The sequence below is a fragment of the Orcinus orca genome, chromosome 2 (assembly GCF_937001465.1).
Source record: "Orcinus orca chromosome 2, mOrcOrc1.1, whole genome shotgun sequence".
NCBI classification, from domain to species: domain Eukaryota; kingdom Metazoa; phylum Chordata; class Mammalia; order Artiodactyla; family Delphinidae; genus Orcinus; species Orcinus orca.
In genome coordinates, this window is record NC_064560.1 from 1,039,244 (window position 1) to 1,060,708 (window position 21,465).

Below are 21,465 nucleotides of genomic sequence, written 5' to 3' on the forward strand. Positions count from 1 at the left end.
GGACACATGGTCTCCACCTGGCTGGTCTGTGGAGTGAAGCTCATTCAGAGAGGCAGAGTGGGCCAGGCTCCGGCATCTCCTCCAACACGACCCACGGGGTCAACAAATGCTCTCGGATGAGAATCCCGCTACAAAAGTAGAGCTAGGATGGATCCACTGTATCGAAGACTGTCATTCGAAGAGACCTGAAAGCAGGGAGCTCAGGTATATTGAGTAGCTGCTATGTGGCTGGGACTAGATTATGAATTTGTGTTGTTATTTTATTTACTAATCACAACAACCCTGCAGGATAGGTATTATTAGCCCTATTTTCAGGTGGAGAAAGTAAGGCTCAGCCAGATTGACTCACTTCGGCAAGGTTCCATGATAAATAGAGGTTAACAACAGAAGAAAAGAAAATTGAACCAGGCATTTCCTTCCAAGCCCAGGGCACTGCATTCTTAGTGCCACACAACATAATGACAGTAGTGATGGGAGAAGTGTTCACATACTGAGGTGTGGGGAAGTCATTTTGGCCTATTAAACATGCATTGTATACCTACTTTAACCGTTAAAGGAAAGAATGCATTTGAGAATCAAAATGGAGTAACTGTGGTTCAGGCATTAGAAATGGAGCCGGTGGCCGCTGAGGATGTGGTTTCAGACACCTTCCCGCATCCCGGGGAACTTGAATTTTCTGAACTGTGTCAGACTCAAGGACACCTCCAGCTGTTCTCAACCCAGTATCTGCTGGTAGCTGCCAGCTGCAATCTTACGGTCTCAGGGTCTCCCCCGGTAACTACACAACCACTTCAGACCCCAGCCAATCCTTGCTTGGCAAGCACCCTTCCTTCTTCCAGCTCCAGTCCTAATTCTTGACAAACAACTTATGTGATTTTGCAGCTTTTGCCGTTATAAGCCTCCCCCATTTTGTAGTCCAGAGGAATACAATTCAAGCGCTTTTCGAATCTGGGTCTCCCCAGCTATTGTCCTAGGACAATGTGGCGCCCCAGTAATTGTGTTAGTACATTATAAGCCATTGGGAAGGTAGTAATCCACAAGTCCATAATAATAGTAATAATGATAACCAATAATGTGGTGAGTATCTGGGGATGAGAGAAGACTCTCGATGAGGGCTCACTGACCAGCGTGAAGGGTGTGCTGGAGATGGACACTCACAGCAAAGCCTGGATCAGGCAAGAATCATCAAGATGCTCAATGCAGGTACTTTGATGAGGGGCTTGCTGTCTCCCCCAAGACTACTTATTGGTTGTAAGAGGGAAGAAAACAGCAAATTATATGATCTAAATCAACATCACCAGGGAGGAACAGAGGACTACCACGTGCCTCCAGAAGTGGTCCTGAGAAGGGTATATTACCTGTGTAGTATTTTGGTCAAGAATGTATACCTGCATCTCATCATGAGGAAACTAGGCAAAAGCAAAGTGAGGAATATTCTATTTTAAAAAGGGGGTGGGGAGCTGTATTTTTCAAACATTTCAAGGAAAGCTATAGCAATGTTCTAGATTAAAAGGAGACTGGGGGCTTCCCTGGTGGCACAGTGGTTGAGAGTCCGCCTGCCGATGCAGGGGACACGGGTTCGTGCCCCGGTCCGGGAAGATCCCACATGCCGCGGAGCGGCTGGGCCCGTGAGCCATGGCCGCTGAGCCTGCGCGTCCGGAGCCTGTGCTCCACAACGGGAGAGGCCACAACAGTGAGAGGCCCGTGTATCGCAAAATAAATAAATAAATAAAAGAGACTGAAAGAGACGTGACAACTAAATTAAATTGTGTACTGGAGGGAAAAAAATTTCTATAAGGGACATTATTGATTTAAATGACAAAACTGGAATACTGTTACCGATGATAGATTAGATTAGGTAAAAGCATTGCATGGTGTTAAATTTACTGAAGTTAGTAACTGTGCAATTGTTAGGAAATAAACAGTGAAGTATATGGAGATAAAGAGCCTTAATGTATGTAACTTACTCTCATCTAATTCAGGAAAAAATATTTGGAAGAGAGAGAGCAAATGATGAAGTGAATGAGATAAAGTGTTAATAATAGGGGAACAATGTGGATGTTCTTAGTACTATATATACTTTTTCTTTTTTAATAGATCTTTATTGGAGTATAATTGCTTCACAACACTGTGTTACTTTCTGTTGTACAACAGCGTGCACCAGCCATATGCATACACATGTCCCCATATCCCCTCCCTCTTTAGCCTCCCTCCCACCCTCCCTACCCCACCCCTCTAGGTGGTCGAAAAGCACCGAGCCGATCTCCCTGTGCTATGTGGCTGCTTCCCACCAGCCAACTATTTTACATTTGGTAGTGTATATATGTCCATGCCACTCTCTCACTTCATCCCAGCTTCCCCCTCCCACCCCATGTCCTCAAGTCCATTCTTTATGTCTGCCTCTTTATTCCTGCCCTACTAGATTCATCAGTACCATATATATATATATTTTTTAGATTCCATATATATGCGTTCGCATACGGTGTTTTTCTCTTTCTGACTTACTTCACTCTGTATGACAGACTCTAGGTCCATCCACCTCACTACAAATAACTCAATTTCATTTCTTTTTATGGCTGAGTAATATTCCATTGTATATATGTGCCACATCTTCTTTATCCATTCATCTGTCGACGGACACTTAGGTTGTTTCCACGTCCTGGCTATTCTAAATAGAGCTGCAATGAACATTGTGGTACACGACTTTTTGAATTATGGTTTTCTCAGGGTATATGCCCAGGAGTGGGATTGCTGGGTCATATGGTAGTTCTAGTTTTAGTTTTTAAAGGAACCGCCATACTGTTCTCAGTTGTGGCTGTATCAATTTACATTCCCACCAACAGTGCAAGAAGGTTCCCTTTTCTCCACATCCTCTCCAGAATTTATTGTTTCTAGATTTTTTGATAATGGCCATTCTGACCAGCGTGAGGTGATACCTCATTGTAGTTTTGATGTGCATTTCTCTAATAATTAGTGATGTTGAGCATCTTTTCATGTGCCTCTTGGCCATCTGTATGTCTTCCTTAGTGAAATGTCTATTTAGGTCTTCTGCTCATTTTTTAACTGGATTGTTTGTGTTTTTGATATTGAGCTCCATGAGCTTTTGTATATTTTGGAGATTAATCCTTTGTCTTTTGTTTCATTTGCAAATATTTTCTCCCATTCTGAGGGTTGTCTTTTTGTCTTGTTTATGGTTTTCTTTGCTGTGCAAAAGCTTTTAAGTTTAATTAAGTCCCATTTGTTTATTTTTGTTTTTATTTCCATTGCTCTAGGAGGTGGGTCAAAAAGATCTTGCTGTGGTGTATGTCATAGAATGTTCTGCCTATGTTTTCCTCTAAGAGTTTTATAGTGTCTGGCCTTACATTTAGGTCTTTAATCCATTTTGAGTTTATTTTTGTGTATGGTGTTAGGGAGTGCTCTAATTTCATTCTTTTACATGTAGCTGTCCAGTTTTCCCAGCACCACTTATTGAAGAGGCTGTCTTTTCTCCATTGTACTTTCTTGCCTCCTTTATCAAAGATAAGGTGACCATATGTGTGTGGGTTTATCTCTGGGCTTTCTATCCTGTACCATTGATCTATATTTCTGTTTTTGTGCCAGTACCATACCATCTTGATTACTGTAGCTTTGTGGTATAGTTTGGAGTTGGGGAACCTGATTCCTCCAACTCCATTTTTCTTTCTCAAGATTGCTTTGGCTGTGCCACTAAGATCAGGAACAAGACAAGGATGTCCACTCTCGCCACTCTTATTCAACACAGTTTTGGAAGTCCTAGCCATGGCAATCAGAGAAGAGAAAGAAATAAAAGGAATACAAATTGGAAAAGAAGAAGTAAAACTGTCCCTGTTTGAAGATGACATGATACTATACATAGAAAATCCTAAAGATGCCACCAGGAAACTACTAGACCTAATCAAAAAATTTGGTAAAGTAGCAGGATACAAAATTAATGCACAGAAATCTCTTGCATTCCTATACACTAACAACAAAAGATCAGAAAGTATTATTCTTTCAACTTTTCTGTAAGTGTGAAATTATTTCCACATAAAAAAGGGAAAACATTTTTTCAGTCTATGAGATCACTTTTCACTTTTACCTAATTTTAATATGACAAATTTCAAACAAACAGAAAAATATAAAGCAAACTATAACCAAATCCCATATACTTTTTACAAAGAAACTTTAACAACAGATAAACGTCACGTTTATCTGTTGGATACTGTCTGAAAACCCAGGCATTCAGAAGGTAGACACATGGATGGACACCTGTGTTCCTAGTATTGACCACATATTTCTCCCGCAAAGATGGGTTTATTTGAGATCAGCAGAGAATTGCAATTCGAGATCTGTAACCATGGGGAACCACATGCAAGGCCCTGCACAGCAAGGGGAGGAGACCACTTTTATAGAGGGGAAGGGAAGATTTACTAGGACCGAAGTAAACAGAGTCCAGGGCTTGTTGTTGGCTGAGTCCTCACCAGGAAAAAGGGGGAGTTTGTCTTCTTCCTGCTGGCTTCTGCTGCCATCACAGTGCGTGAGAGTGCCCCCTGCTGGTCTCCTAACTCTGTTTAATTGAGGTTTCTGATTATTGATTTTTTTTACACCAGCAAAAGGGAAATGGCAAAGTGATGAGTTGGAAAGGCCTGCCTCTATCATCCTTGAAGGCAAGCTCGTTGTGGAGCGGGTGCTGAGTGGACTTTGTTGTGTGGATGAGTGACTAGGTAATGAGGGACAGTGTGTCCCTCAGAGCCCTGTCCACCCCCAGCCAAGCCTTGAGGCAGTCTGTGCTTTCTCAGTTGTTACAGCACCTCCTCTACAAGTTCATTCCAGTGCACGTAGGACGGGGAGACTGCCTGGCCTCACCTCTTTCCTTGCGGCTCCTATGATAGCTCTTCAAGTCTAGAGCGCCTTGCTCTAGACATTTTAAGTTACTCAGAACTGAAATGCTTTCTACGCGTTTAGGTCAACAGAGTTAATTGGTCAATATATGTAATTCACATTCTTTCATTACTAAGAATTCAGAAAGTATGTTTGGTTCCAAATTGCACATGCAAAACAAAATAGCTAAGTAGTGATTTAGCTGTTTAGGTCCTCTGAGAAGCAGAGGCCAAGAAGGGATTAGATGTATTCGTAAGAGGTGCACTGGCGCACACACCTGTGAGGGAGGGTGGGGAGGCAGCAGAAGGGGTGGGAGGAGCCAGCAGACTTGATGCAGGTCTGACACCCATGAAGGGGGGCGGGGAGGAGGGATGGAGGGGAAGCGGACGGCGTGGGAGGAAAGGACGGGGAGTAAAGGTGTGGCGGAGAGCTGTAGACTGCTGTGCGGTTCTAAGAAAATCCCGCAAGATTGAAAGGGTCTTTGAGCCAGAGTCACCCATGGGAGGAGGCCCTGCCTCCCAGTTGTGGGCCCCCTTGGCATCCCTGCCGTGCCCGGGCACCGCCCGGAGCAGCCCTTGGGAAGCTTGGCCTGGCTGCCAGCATGCCAGGGGCCGGGGCTGGAGGCCGGTTATACCTCCTGCACTAGGCGGTCTGAGAGGCTCATTCTAATGGCCGCCACACACAATACTTTGCATTATTTAGGCAGGGCAACCCCCGATTTTACCTGCAACAGCGGCTCGACCCAAGGCAAGTTGGGGGCTTAGTTTCTGCACCCTGGTCTCAGTTCCCCTTCGCTGTGAACAGGACTTGCAGTCAGAGCATCGTTGAGTGGAGAGCAAATAAAGGATCCACGTCTTGCTGAAAACGTTAAGCTCTAGCCCGGCCGCAGAGTAACTTCTGCTTTCATTTCAAAATGCAGTAGGGGCATCACTTCCCTTCTGCCTCGGAAAGACACCGATTCAGGATGTTGGGTGTTGGATGCCTGTTTGGCTCTCCAGAGCTAATGGCTGTTGCTCTGAAGGCTTATTTAATTATTTTTATAGACTGGTTTATAGGCTGAGAGAGCTTCAAGTTGGCCTTTGCTGCTGCACGAGAAGGTCACCTTCTGATGGGCCATCCTTGCCCCCATGCCCCACGCGTCTCGGGACCTCTGCCACCACTGGACTAGGGAGCTGGCTTTTGCCCATATGGTGACGGTTCGGAAGCCCGTGTTCTTAGGAGGGCTTCTCTGCAGAGCCCCCGCTGCCAGAGCTCTCATTTGGGGAACGCTGTAAAGATGTCAGGATAGATAGTGGTCGGATCCAGTGCAGACAAGCACAGTCCTTGGAGGTGATGAACCTTAGCTCTGCCAGGCTGCGGTCAGTGAGGCAGGTGGGTGTCCAAATCCCAGGCCGTTGGAAAAGCTCCAAAAGAAAGAGGAGGTCTAGGGATACTAGTCACTGAACAGTGATGTTCAGAGGCGCAAACCATTCACTCGGCTGGATGCGATGGGGATGGGGGAGTACCCAGTGTGCAGGGGGTGAGGCAGTGAAGCACAGGGAGAAAAGCAGCAATGAAGTTTCCCACCTTCAAAGAAGAGGGCGAGCTGTAAATGAGGAAGCGATCTCCTGGAAATACTGGGGTAAATGGTCAGACACTATCAGTAGTTAGAGTCTGATCCGATGTTGGGCTGGTGATGGGTGGACTTAGGGTCCTTTGTCTACCACTTACAGAGGATCTGAATTATTCCAGAGTCTGAGCTGGAACTTTCCTGCTTTGCAGAAAGGGGCTAAGCAGCCCTGGAAGCAAACCCCTAAGGTTCAGAAGACCATACACTCAAGAAGCTAGAGGTACAATGTTATGTGTTCACACTCTCAGATGATAATGTCTTTAATAACACTACATCTAGAAATAGACACAGCACACATCGAATGTCAACTTACTCAAAAGTATGAGATTTTTAAAAGAAACAACACAGCGGGGACTCCATTATCAACAGGGGACTAAAATAGGATCATGGAATAACTGTAAATTGGCCTGTGCTCACGTGCCATGAAAACCATTGAGAAATTCTCAGTTTTCATTACCTTTCGACAATGTGATGAGAGTAAACAGTCCTTCCATATCGTTGACGTGTCAGTTGCCACCGCCGGCACAGTCCAAGCGCTAAGTTAGTGCTCCATCAAGGCAGAACATTACATATTTAGAGGAAAGTACGTGTTAGAAGAAGAAAAAAGAATTAGAGAGTGGGCTTCTGCTCTCTTCCTCTTCCTTTACAGGAGCTGGCTTTTATCCGCCGTCTGATAAATTTGACAGTAGACGCACTTCTTTAAAGATTATTTCTTTAAAGGTACTTCATCCTCTAATTAGCAAGATTCATAGAAAGAGATACTTCCAGTCTTATAAATGTATGGTAAGTTTAATCATCTTTATTTTTCTTCAAAATTCTTTTCCAAAATATGGATCACGCGGTGCATAATGCAGCAACCTTATAATTCTTTTAAAGGGAAAAAATACAGCTTTATTTTTAAAGCTTTAAACTTTACCCTTAAATTAAATCTATAGGGAAAATGACTAAATTGCATAGCTAAGATCAAGTTTAAGGAATTCAGGACTTAGGGGAAATTACGCTGCCTATGTGTTGTATACTTTTTACCCTCTCCCCTGCCACGTAAAAAAAAAAATACTGATGGAAATATAATCTAGTTAAAATTAGATTTCGAGGGACTTCCCTGGTGGCACAGTGGATAAGACTCCGTGCTCCTAATGCAGGGGGCCGGGTGCCATCCCCGGTCAGGGAACTAGATCCCACATGCATGCTGCAACTAAGAGCCTGCATGCCGCAGCAAAGGTCTTGCACGCGGCAACGAGGATCCCACCTGCTGCAACTAAGGCCCAGGTGCAGCCAAATAAATGAATAAATATTTAAAAAAATTAGATTTTGAGGGAGTAGTGATGGGGGAAAGGAGACAGAGAAGAGAAAGAGGCCTTGAGAGAGAAGTGAGTAAGAGAAAAGTAGGTGTGGGCTTGGCACGGAGATTGTAGGGCCACATTATAGATTGATTTTATTTACGTGTGTCTGAGAGTGCCTAGAGTCCGTTTCAGTAACAGCTCACTATGTTACATCCCTTTCTCTGATTTACTGCTTCACGAGTTTGGCGCCTGGCGTCTCTAGTAGCCTGGGCTCTGCAGAGTTCCGATGATTATTTTGGTGTGGTTTCCCCAGAAGCAGCTCTGTGCGCAGCATTTTCTTTTCTGATAAGTCTGGCTTGTTCCCAAGGCACATCTCACTGTCACCAAGACCAGTCATGCTGATGGTTCAGACAATGGATTGTTTATGAATGAGGTAGGAATCAAGAAACCGTGTTTCTCACTGTTATCTTAGACAAATCATTTAATCCTTGTGATTCAGATTCCTCACTGTTAAAACGAAGAGGGGGCGTCCCTGGTGGCACAGTGGTTAAGAATCCACCTGCTAATCAAGGGGACACGGGTTCGAGCCCTGGTCTGGGAAGATCCCACATGCCTCGGAGCAACTAAGCCCGTGCGCCATAGCTAGTGAGCCTGTGCTCTAGAGCCCGCGAGCCACAACTTCTGAGCCCGTGAGCCACAAGTGCTGAAGCCCGTGCACCTAGAGCCCATGCTCCACAACAAGGGAAGCCACCACAGTGAGAAGCCTGTGCACTGCAACGAAGAGTAGCCCCCGCTCACCGCAACTAGAGAAAGCCTGCGCACAGCAATGAAGACCCAACGCGGCCAAAAATAAAAATAAATAAAAAATTTAAAATATAAATAAATAAAAATATCCAAAAAAAATGAAGAGGTTGGACTAGGTATCTTTCAGTTTTAAGTGTCTGCCTATATATTTAAGTTACCCTTTATTAGTAAGACAGGTATTTGTTAAAAGTTGGTATTTCCATTGGGAGCTGGGCTGATGAGAAAAATGTATAAGTGTAATTAAAAGATTCATTAACTGCTACTATTGTAAAGGGAAGTAAGATATATTTGTTAGAAGTGGATATTTTCATTTTGGAGTAGGCTGATAAGACTACTTACCCACTGTGGACTCATTTAGACCCAATTCAGAGTCAATATATGTTAACCCTACTCTGCCACTAGTTACTTTTGTTATTTATTAGTCATTTATGAAATGAGTATCCATTATTAGCCAACCTCTTTAGATCATTGGGTTTTTTGATAAGTAAACTTTTTATAAAATTTAGGAAAATTATTAAACATTTATTAATGATTCTCTATTTCAGTTACTATATCTTAACTGTGACAAGAGAAATAGAAAACATTCAGTGAGAATTTAGATATATCTGAAGCTGATTTCTTTTTATTTAGATCATATTCATGAATTAAGAAGCTAAGTCAACATAAACTTCCAGACAGATAAAAAAGTGAAAGAAAATATGAATGACAGATTGAGAGAGATGTAGGATCCATCCATGAGGATGAATACAATTCCAGGAAGAGAACAGAGATAGTAATGAAAGCAATAACAGAGAAAATCTCCCCATCTAATATTGATACATTTTAACAGACTGATACTTAGCCACATCCTCCTGAAATTTTACAAGAATGACAAAGAACTCTTAGAAGCTTTCTGACATAAAGAAAAACAAAACCAAACGAACAATGGGTTATAAGGCACAGGACCCATGTTTCCATATTTTAAAATTTTCCAATTTTTATCATACTCCTCGTCACACATATTTTAGTTCTTGGGTCTATCTTCTCAAATCTTGTCACCCATAAAACCACCTGTATTTTCTCATATGTATATTCTCTCAACTGAAAAATTGGAATGACTTTTAAACTTATTAACTTTCTGGCCAAGAACATTCTTTAAACATAGAAACATACACATTAAAACAAGGAGCTTGGTATTGAATATTGTAAAATCATGCATTTTTCTTCATTTCCAAAAACTCTGATTGAATGGAATTTGGATATATTGCTTTAACATTTATTCTTTATATTGGTATAAACCATTCCAAACTGGCAAGATAAAGAAGACCTACAGGCTCACTTTGTGATAATTATGGACTTTTCCCCTAGGCTTTACTGAACACACAAAGCTCAGGATACAACAGTGGCAAGCATATGATGTCTTAAGTAACTTTTCTCCCACTAATATTTAAAGCAAAGCTCAATAACAGTAAAGCAAAAGAAATCCTCAGGGAGAAAGAAGGAAGGAGGGGAGAGAAGGAAGGAAGAAAAATGGAAAACAAAAGAAAAAAAGGATAAGAAAGCATGAATCCAGAAAAGCATATACTATGGCAGAAGCTATCCTGAAGGCCTTTGCTGATTTCTCTAGACTGGAGGGGTACATCAGCTATAGTCTAAGGGCCCATGCAAGGTGGAAAGTCAGGGCAGAGACCACCACATAAAGTGAATACCCTGAAAGGAAGCACTATGCTGGATGAATTACAAAATGATCCATTTCTTGAAAAAGGATATACTTACACTAAAAAATTTGTTGTTTTTCTGAAATTCACTTTTAACCAGCATCCTGTATTTTTTTTTTTTTTTTTTTTTTTTTGCTGTACGCGGGCCTCTCACTGTTGTGGCCTCTCCCGTTGCGGAGCACAGGCTCTGGACGCGCAGGCTTAGCGGCCATGGCTCACGGGCCCAGCCGCTCCGCGGCATATGGGATCCTCGCGGACTGGGGCACGAACCCGTGTCCCCTGCATCGGCAGGCAGACTCTCAACCACTGCGCCACCAGGGAAGCCCCCAAGCATCCTCTATTTTTATTGGCTAAATCTGGTAACCCAAGCCCTCACGTAAGATACTAATGGAACTTACCTAGCAGCCTTGGCTCTGGCTGGAAGCAGGTGGTTAGGTAAAGTTTTACTGAAAATTTCCAACACCACCAGGTCCTCTTACAGTTTTAAGGCACAAATTCATGCTACCTGTGTGTCCCTAGGTACCTGGAAGAAGCAAATATAAGTCCATTCTGAAGGAACCCAACTTAAAACACAGATTTCAAAGAATTACAGGAGATAAATTTACAACAAATATTAATGCACAATCAAAAGACACAAAACATATGAGGAAATAAGCCACCATGAGTGAGAGTCAGCAGAAATAATAAATAATAGAATCAGACTTGAAAGACTAACAGTGTTTAACTTTTTGGATTTGGAATGTAAACTAAGTAAGCTTAATTTGCAGAAATAAATCAAAAAGGTAATCAGATCAATGACTAAAAAATAACCTGGCATTAAAAACGTATTATACACAGCTTCTAAAAATTAAAATTTTAATAAAATTAGAGATACAGTGGATTGGCTATTCAATAGACACTGTTCAAGAGAGAGAATGGGAATGGAAACTGTGAAAGGGAGTTAAAAGACATAGACATGGAGTATTGCACCTATAATCCCAGTCCCAGAAGGAAGTAAGAAAGAGAACGGGGCAAGGAAATCCTTAAGGATATAATGGTTAAGAATTTCTCAGAATTCAAGAAAGACTCAAATCATCATATCCAAGAAAGTCAAGAAGAAATTAAAATGAAAGGAGGCAAAAACAGACACCTTCCTTTCTTGGATTATCCTTTTTTTCTGAGGACCCCAGAATACTGTACTCCTCTGTAGAAATACAGATTTAAGCTTTTTAGTAACAGCTAATATGATTCCTAAACACCACTAACAATTAATTTCACATAATAAATCAAGCCTAATTTTTGTTTCTTGTCCATATTTTATTTTAAGCTGATTTTGGTTAATGGTTATCTAAAAAGATTTTTAAATGTATCATATCTTTGCAATTATGTAAAAAATATACGTGTGGACTTGGATGGCAAATAAATGCATTCTAATACAAGGCAAGTGTCTCTGTTAGTATTGATACTTACTCAGATAAGGAGAAGAGTGTATGTTTCTCTTCACCTGCCAATGACAGTGTTCATGTAAAGGTTAGGAATAGTAATTTTATAGGTTTAGGTGTCTGCTCTTTTATCAAGGGAAAATTACTTTCCACTTGCATCCCATTGGTGACAAGAATAGGGATGACGACAATGTATGATAACAATGATGATGACAGCTAACATTTATTGAATTACAAGCACTAGGAGTCAGCAAGCTTTTTCTGTAAAGCACCAGACAGTACATATTTTAGACTTTGTAAGCCACATGGTCTTTGTCTCAATCACTCAATTCTGCAGTCATAGTATTGAAGAAGCTATGGACAATACGTAATTGAATGAGCATAGCTGTGTGCCAATAAAACTTTATTTACAAAAGAGTTCAGGGTCCAGATTTGGCCTGAAGGCTGTAGTTTGCTAGCCCCTGGATTAAATGATTGCAGATATTTGAATTCCAGTGAATTACTTTATTGTAGCTGTGTTGTACTTCTTTAACTTCTGCTTTAAATTCTATTATTCTTTAAAATATATAATAAATTAGTATACAAATAAAGATATATTAGATTTATTTTAGTCTTAAAAAATTATCCCCATATCATGTATGTTTGCTGAAGCCTTGTAACAACATCTTCTGTTTGAAAAATAATAATAATTGGTATTGACTTATTAGTAATGGTGTTAACTTTTACTGTATAGCCAGTCATCCCCCAAATGTAGTAACTTAAAGCAGAGTCCCACTATTTGCTCACAGTTCTGTGGGTCAGCAATTGGGGTTTGTTTTTGCTCCATGCAGGGGCAGTTCCCTGTCTGTGTATAGGTCTCACCTGGAGAGGCTGAGTTGGCTGGCAAGGCCGGGTCCTCTCTCCACACACTCTTTTGTCCTCTATGAGACTAGCCTGGACTTTTTCTGAAGAGGAGCAGGCAGGTAATAGGGAAGAACAAATCTGACTCCATATTGGATCTGTTTCTTGTCCTTTAACCTTTGTATTCTATTGCTTTTTTTTACAAGTTAATCATTAAAAGGCTGTTGCCCATTTCCAGAAACCCTGCCTCCCCTGCCTGAGTGTTAAGTTAAAAATACCTTTGTTCAGCTCCCAGGAAACATCCTGACAAGGTCCACCTATGAATGGCTGCAGGAAAGAAGAAATTAACACCTCCCCTCTGGAGGCTGGCTGGAACCAGGAAATGTTTGCAACAACCTACTGCCTCTTTTTACTTTACCTCCTCACCTTCCCCTCTTTGTTCCATAAAAGAAACTAGCAACCAAACCTGGGCAAGATGGGTCTTTGGGACATGAGTCCACCATCTTTTCAGTCGGCTGGCTTCCGGAATAAAATCTCTATACCTTGCCCCAACAACTTGTCTCTCGACTGATTGGCCTGTCGTGCGTCGAACAGTATAAGCATAGACTCGGTAACAGGCAGAGTCCCCAACAGCAAGAGAGGGCAAGGCCTTGCACACAGGAGTCCCATGGTCAAGGCCAGATTTAAGGACTGTCTCCTGACGGGAGGTACAGCAAAGTCACGTTGCAAAGAGACATACAGTTATGCCAGAAAGAAGTGAGAGTCCACGAGATGGTCTGGGATGTCCTTGGGGTCGTGTTGCATGTGCTCTCGCTCCAGACCCACTTCGCCATCAGCCATTTAGGGTGTATAAACTAGTTTACTCTAGTCTGGGCACATCGTTAGTCACAAATTACGTACAAAAGAGGTGAATAAGCATAGGTGTTGCTGAAAGCCATTTAACTCATGTTCCCATGCAGAGTTGCCACTTAAACTGTTTCCAGTTTTCATTCTAGTCCACGTCTTTCCATGACCAGGCCAAGACCAGAGCCATTTAGTTAGTTAGTTGAGATACATACCCTGACTGCTGCTAAGAGGATTTAAAGCAGCTGCTCAGTTTCTTTCTTCTCAGTTCCCCTGGGTATTAGGGAAGCACACTCCTTTTCATCTGAGGCTGAGGCCTGGCCTCCAGCCCAAGTAAAAAAATGCTCTCTTGATAGCCAAATTCACCCCTACCCAGCTTAACACTGAATCGTACAAAATGTTCTTAACTCCAGTTCCATTTTTCTGGGAATACAGAGCCAGGTTTACCTCTCCTAAATGATTCTTCTCTATGTTCACCAGCCCATCTCAGTGACACAAGGCTAATATTCTGGTTTTCTTAGAAACCGTTGTCTTCTGCATTCAATATTGTCATGTGCCTACCACCCAATTATCAGGATATGTTGCCAAATCTATATTCATTTTCCAATAGAATTTGCAGTCTACAGCTCTCCTTTTTAAGATTTTGACTCTTCCTAATAAATGCCAAAATGTTTATCAAACAGTTTTCCAAATATAGAACCTCCTCTACATTTTTGCTGTTCTGTAACAAAAATATATGCTAAATTTAAGAAACATACATATTATAAAAAGCATATACAGTAAAGTGAAGCCTAAGTTGACCTGTTTTTCTTCTTCCTCAAGCCTTAGTCCTGATACAGTCATTCCTCTTTAAAAGTTTCTGTGCTTGCTATTTTTGATAGGAAAAAAAAAGTTGATTTACAAAATATAGCAAAACTTGGCTGCAGTTGAGACACACTGTTAATATGGAAAGGGAGTTAATAGGGTAACTCCCAAAGAAAGGAACAAGAAAAATCCTCTTTTGAGAAAACAGAGTGGAAAGATTTTATCACAATCTATTATTTTCTCTCTACCTCTTCCTACTTTAGACAAACATCTAGGAGTATCCCACTCTTAGACTTTTTGTATTTGTCTAATACAGCTATTCATTTTCAAAGTAGATTATAATTTAGGGGCTGTGAGGACTTTCCAGGACTTCTGTAACCAGTGATCATGTCGCTGTAAGTTTCTGGTCAAGAGCAGTCCCGGAACCCCACCCCACCCCATGTCCTCCGCCTGCCTCTTGTTTATGAAAAGCGTTAGCCTCCTAGGCCTTCCCTGAGTTCCAAAGAAGACATTTAATCAGAGAAGTGAGAAAATGCAGAAACAAGGAAAACAGTCAAGCAAGACAAGATAATAATAGTTTAGCCATTAAACAAAGTCAAGGACATTTAGTTCCTCCTCAAGGGCTGTAGATACTATTCTGAGCCATGTCCTTGAGCCACTGTGTGTTACCTGCATGCTGCCCACCCACACGGAGACCCCAGACCGGTTGGAACCAGAAGGCTGATGATGTTGACTCCCAATTACCTCACCACCAACCAATCAGAAGAGTGTCCGTGAGATGGCCACACACCCCAAAGCCCTCTCCTTCACTCTGTCCTTAAAAACCTTTCCCTGAAAGCCATTGGGGAGTTTGGGCCCTTTGAGCATGAGCTTCCCGGGCTCCTTGCTTGGCCCAACACTGGGCGCCTTGCGAAAAGTGCTGCGCTTTCCTTCACCACGACCCGGCGTCAGTAGATTGTCTTTACCGCCTGTGGGTGAGTGGGCCCAAGTTGGGTTCTGTAACAGTCCCTTTTACTTAAGCTCGTGGAAGAAAAACTTGAAAACCAAAGAGGTAAACCTAAGATTCTTTTTTAGCTGACTTTGACGGAGAATGTGAAGGCTAGCGCTTGGGTGAATTTCCTTTTGGGTGAAGGCCAGAGGGGTGGGTTAGCCCTGGTTTGCATCACTGGGCTCCGCTAGTGAAGGGTTCTCCCTTCTTTTGGAAGAGCTTTGTTCGCAAGGGCTCTAAAGAAGAAAAAGGAGGAACGGGTTCTGATGGCTGTTGTCATCTCTGTCTGCCAGGCTTCTGCCGGAGACCCCAGGGCTGCTGTGGCCAGCACTGCGGCTTTCTGAGCTCCTGTTCCGATAGTGCAAGGAAGCTGCTCTTGGTAGGAATCTGAATGAGCTCTAAATCTCTGTAGGGCGTATGTTTGTCTCTAGGTGCAGGGAACTCACCGGGACTGATGCAAGTAATGGTGACAGGAAGGGAAGGGTGATGAGGAATACACGTTAGCGGAAGGAGCGAGGCTGCAGGAAGAGGTTGCTAAAGACTTACACCCATGTTTCTCTCTACAGCCTCCCTCTCTTTTCCTCTGCAGGGTCTGTCTCTTCATCCCTTATTTCTTTTTTCTATCTACCTCTTACTTTTGTTATTAACTATTCACAAGTTCTTTTCCTTATTGTACTCCCTTTGGTATAATCAATCCTATTTTTTTTTTTTTTGGCCATGCTGCGTGGCTTGCAGGGTCTTAATCCCCAGACCAGGGCCACAGCAGTGGAAGCACCGAGTCCTAACCACTGGACCACCAGGGAATTCCTATACTATTCTTTTAAAAGACCTATCTGTACTCAGCTTTTGTTCCTCTGATAAGTATTGGGAAAGAAACAGCAGTGATTAAGAGATGAGTGGTATTTCCAAATTAATATATTATTTTATAGAATACATTTATTATGTTTTCATTTTGCATAGGTAACTAAGAAATTTGACTACGACATTTCACTTTTTAATTTCCTTTTCTAAAATTTGTACACAAAGAGCCTTGTGTCAGTGAGCTGGGGATGGCTGGCTGTAGTGGGAGCAGTTAGTTACTGTCTGGCTGTCCTATTTGGCACCCCAATCTCTTTTTTGAGAATCCTTTATCGTGTGTCATTTTTGGAGGAAGTGGCTTCTTTCCCTTATAGGAACAAAAGGCTGCAGGGGTGGGGAAATAGCACGGAGAGGGGTATTGAGCCTGTGATGGAGGATTGGATATTTAGACCGCTTTGAGACTTTGAATCAGTGAAGCATGGGTATGAGAACAGTTACAAGTTGACAAAATGTTACTGCTGCAAGACCTTCGCAGCAGTAACAACGTGCTTCCCGACCATCGAGAGCAACTTGCTTCCTGACCCTGGAGATCAACTTGGTTCCTATTCTTTGTCCAAGTTGGGGGACCCAGCTTTCCAGGAATTCTCTAAGCTCTTCCAATAAACTCCATTTTGCCAGAGCTGGTTTTTGTTGTTTGCAAGAAAAAAAAAATCCAGATTCTCTTGCCAAAAATGCTCCAGGGTGCCAACTCCACCGTGCTCTCTGAAGTGGCTGAGTGGATCATGAGTCACTCTGGACACTTCAGGGACATGTTTAATATTTCTAAATGACTTTCTATATTTAAAGTGAAAATTTAGAAAATTCAGAAAAAAATTTAGAAAGAATAAAAAAAGCTCTCACCAGCTAAATGAAACTACTGAAAATTATTTGCAAAGTTATCTCAAAATCAGGGACTTCCTTGGTGGTCCAGTGGCTAAGACTCTGCGCTCCCAATGCAGGGGGCCAGGGTTTGATCCCTGGTCAGGAAACTAGATCCCACATGCCGCAGCTAAGAGTTTGAATGCCACAACTAAAAGATTCCGCGTGCTGCCACTAAGACCCAGCACAGCTAAATAAATAAATAAATTTAAAAAAATAATAAAAGTTATCTAAAAATCAGAAAAGCATTAAGCACATACTTCTATTTATCTATCCATGTATTTAAATATGAATCAGGTAGAAATTCTTTCACTTTTCTTCTTTGCTATTTGGCCTTTCTCTATCTGTAGTCAGTTGTGTACACAACAGATCTTCATCAACGTTGGAGTCTTGTCATTCAACCACAGAAATTTCTATGACATTTCTGCTAAAGACTGGTATTTTGTCTGGTTTGTTCAGTTTGCAGGAAAATAAAGTTATGAATACGTTCAGGCCATATTGTCTTTTATGTCTCATTCACAATGGATAATAAACACCTAAATGGCCCAGTGTGATATGAGGACTTTGAAGCTAAACAGTCCTGGGTTCACACACATGCCTTGCATTTACTAGCTGTGTGATCTGAGGCATATTATGTGATCCTTATGCTTCTTAGTTTTGCTACTGAAAGCTCAGCCTCTCTGCACACGGGTGCAGAATCAAATCTCGGAGACAGGGTTTGGCGTGAAGCAGAAAGGGACAGCTTTATTACTTTGCCAGGATTTGATGAGGGTCTTTGTAACCATGACTCAGGGTGGGACGTGTGCAGGGCGTGCGCTCCCTTGACCTCATCTCAGGTGGACGAGCTTCTCTGGCCCCTTCAGTCTTGCCTCAGGTGGTTTCCTGGCTGCTCCCCCCTGATTAGCAACTGTTCCATAATCTGCCCTTTGGAACTCAGGGGAGGTCATGGAGGCTGGAGTCTTGCCTACAAGAAACGGGGGGCATAGGGTCTCGGTGCCTGGGAACCTCACAGGGCCCCGCTCAGCTTCAGTTTCCCTATTTGCACAAAGGGGATGAGAATATCTGCCTTCGAGGTGAATGTGAAGATTAAAGGTAGCATATGAAAAATGCCTGGTGTAACAACTAGCCATCCACTGTGCGTGGAACCTCTACTGTCCATGTGTCTTCTACCCTAAGTAGGCAGTAAACTGTAGGCAGTATTAAATTTAAAAGAAAGGATAGCAGCCAATTCCACAGTTTTCTCCCCTTACCTACTGCCTTAAATCAGTAATTCTTTACTTTTTTTTGAGCACCCCTTTGAGACCAAAGAAAGAGATGGATCCTCTTCCTAGGAAAATAAACATCACAACACAAGTCCAGATTTGTGTGTAAAATCTCATGGGACTCTCAGACCCCTTAAAGCCATTCCATGGACTTGATATTAAGAATCCTGGCTTTAAATCAAGTAGCTTCCTTGTAAGTTGCTTGTTGTGAGAGAGTGTTGTAAGTACCTGTGTTCCCCTGCAGCTGGGATGGGGCTACAGAAACAGTGCTGGCCGAGGACTCTGGCGGGAGGACACATGACTCTTTCAGTCGAGAACCATTATGGGCAGGTGTGAGCTCTCCGTCTTCTCTTTCCCATCAGTAGAGCCGGAAGTAAAGGACTTTAAGACGGCAGAGTTGTGAAATGTAAGCACCCCACGTCCCAGAATTGTAGGAGAGCCGCCAAAGAGGCCCTCCTGACTCGCACTGGATTAGGATGATGGAGGAGTACATCTGTGTTGTGCTAATTCCCTGAGAGGTCACAGTGCCTGCGAAGGCAGCTAGTATGGCTTAACTCAACTGATACATCCCCTCTGCTGGCACATAAAGCCTCAGAGAACTTGGATCAATCTGGACCGTAACCATGTTAAATCAAATCTGCATATTAATAATAACAGGCTTATAAAACGCTTGTTCAACAGTCTTTCACACATCTAGGAGGGCAGGGATTATCATATCTCTTTTATAGATAGAGCGAACTAAAACTCAAAAACTTAAGTGCCTTGTCCAAACACACTAGTGGAGACCAATGCTCTTTTACTATGCTATCTATTTTTACAGAAATATGTCTTAGAATGCTCCTGGAACTTTAAAAAATCTAATCTAGCCATTCATTCATTCTAGGTTTGTTCTACTAAAGACGTGAGGTGGTTATCTTTCAACTAGATCCTGTTTATTAAAGGGTTTGGCTAAAGTGGATGTTATATAGAGAAAGTCTGATAATTTTCTGGGATTATCCTTAGTTAAACTACTGGACGGTTTCAATGAAGATACCACACATATTTGATAAAAATTGTTAATCAAAGCAATACATTTTTATTGGGAAATTTGCTGACAATACTATGAATTTTATATTTTACATTTTTTCGTCAAAAACAAAGTATTTGTGGGACTTCCCTGGTGGCCCAGTGGCTAAGACTCTGCGCTTCCAATGCAGGGGCCCCAGGTTCAATCCCTGGTCAGGGAACTAGATCCCACACGCAGGCTGCAACCAACAGTTCTTAACAACTAAACAACTAAAAAGATCCCATGTGCCACAGCTAAGACCCGGTGTGGCCAAAACAAATATTAAACAAAACAAAACATTTGCTTCAAAACGAGTGAAAGGTGCATTTTTAAAAGAAATCACAAAATTCACGTCTTTAATCCTTTATTAGTATGAAATATATAACACGGAACAGTATAGGTACAGTTTAGTGGACAAGTATAAAGCAAATATGTAAGCAGCCACCATCTAGGCCGAGAGACAAGTTAGCAGCACTCTAGAAGCAACTGTCCTCAGTGCAGAACGCACTTACTGTTAATTCAACATTGATCTTTTGAATTCATTGGAACATACATTTTCCACAGCTGCTTTAGACACAGGAATTGAAAACGAATACAGTTTGTTCTTGAGCAGATTTAAAGTAGCAAGGTATTTGCTTTAGATAACCAGCTTCCACTTGTCAGAACATGTTATTCTTTCAAAGGAAGTGAACATCACAGTGAAGGTACTGACACCCTCAGAGAGAGAAATCAAAGTGAGCTTGTATTGTTATCAATTTTTTTTACTACGGGGACATCATTCAGATTTGAATTCCTTCATCAAATGGAGACGCCGCCATCAGCCTCAATTAAACAACCTAGAGCACATGATGCTATATTCTCAAAAGAAGATCATTTCTTTCCATATTCGAGAGCTGAGTTAGACGTAGCTATGAGCAACAAGGAACCCAAAATTACAGTGGCTTACCAAAATAGCAGAGTACGTTCTCTCACGTGTAAGAATCCGGCGGTAGTCTCTCCTGGGCTGACATGCCTGTCCACGGTGCCAGAAAACCAGGCTGCTGCTTTTTGCTCTGTCGTCCTTAGCACGTGGCTTCCACTTCGTAGTTCAAGAGGGCTATTCAAGCTCCGGCCACCACGCTCATGTTGTGCCAGAGGAAGGAGAGAGGGAGAAGAGCCCCCTCTGTTTAAGGATTTCGGTAAGTTCCTTGCACGGCTTCTGCTTATTTCCTATTGGACAGACGTTGGTCACATGACCACATCAAGCTACAGGGAAGTGAGGAAATACAGTCTCCTGGACAGAGATGGGTCCCACTACAAACCAAGGGTTCTACTAAGAAAGAAAAGGAGAAAAGATACTGGCAGAAAGCCTCTTTGCCACAGAGGGCTATTCTATTTGTAGGGTTCCATGGGTAAATCTATTCACTATAGAAACAGGTCAATATTCCTTCGAACAGGAAAGTAGCTTTCATGTAGAAAACATCCAAAATCTGTTTTAGAATTTTGCAAACAAAATTTAATCTTTTTAGATGTTGATTTAAGGTGGCCTGTCTTTTTTGATATAGCTGATGAATATTCCTTTTTCTAGAAGTATACTTTTGTGATGCAAGAAAGGATGAAAGCCAGATGGGAAAACAACACTTTAAAAGGAGAGAATTTGGTGCCATACCACCTGGCAAGCAGTCAACACTGATACAAGTTTGGAGCCGTGCTGATGGAGTCATATGTCCCTCCTGGGCTGGGCTGCAAGGACAGAGACCCGCTCGTGTGTGCCAAGGGTGCTCCCTGCTGCCGTGTGTTTACTGCAGTGGCCTAAATGCACATAACACAGGTCCACGGTGAGCTTAAAAGGATATTCCTACAGAAGTCATACAGCCATGAAATGAAGCTTGATTCATTAGGAAATACTGGACATTGACATGAGTGATATCATCATAACATTTCCTTAAACACTGCATGAAAAGCTGGGTACCATGTTAACTCTATCCTAAATTGGATTACACTGTATGCCTGTGACTCCCTTAATCTAGCAATATCCCAGGAATTCAAGTTCTGAACAAAACACCTGTATATGCATATTTGGAAGGTTTTGCAGAAGGTTTTGCAGAAGTGATGTCCTGTCGGGAGAGTGTTGACGGGGTGGTGCTTGCTAGCTGCAGGATCTGGAGAAACCCTACTTTAACAAGAAATCATTGCAAAATCTATCAGAGGCCTCTAGAGTTCACCAGTCTTATAAGCAAATCTTGCTTTACTGAAGACCCCGAAATGGTGTCATCTCTCTAAAATTTAAGAGACT

At 42.2% G+C, this 21,465-nt stretch overlaps 1 protein-coding gene across 4 annotated transcripts in view; it reads right to left on the bottom strand.

The window, feature by feature from the left end:
- LOC117196139 (translation initiation factor IF-2-like) overlaps positions 1-21,465 on the bottom strand; it is a 60,588-nt gene that overhangs the window by 19,499 nt on the left and 19,624 nt on the right. The window contains exons 2-3 of one of the 4 annotated variants that reach the window (XR_007475269.1): positions 18,374-20,399; positions 10,378-17,847 (exon numbers count right to left, since the gene is read on the bottom strand). The exons of 2 other annotated variants lie outside the window; for them this stretch is intronic. Coding sequence is in view for 1 of the 2 variants with exons in the window: in XM_033403521.2 (XP_033259412.1) it covers positions 20,311-20,399 (89 nt within the window). In the remaining variant the exon portion in view is untranslated. Of the gene's footprint in view, positions 1-10,377; positions 20,400-21,465 lie in introns of those variants that run through there. One more of the 4 variants, XM_033403521.2, reaches the window with a different exon arrangement.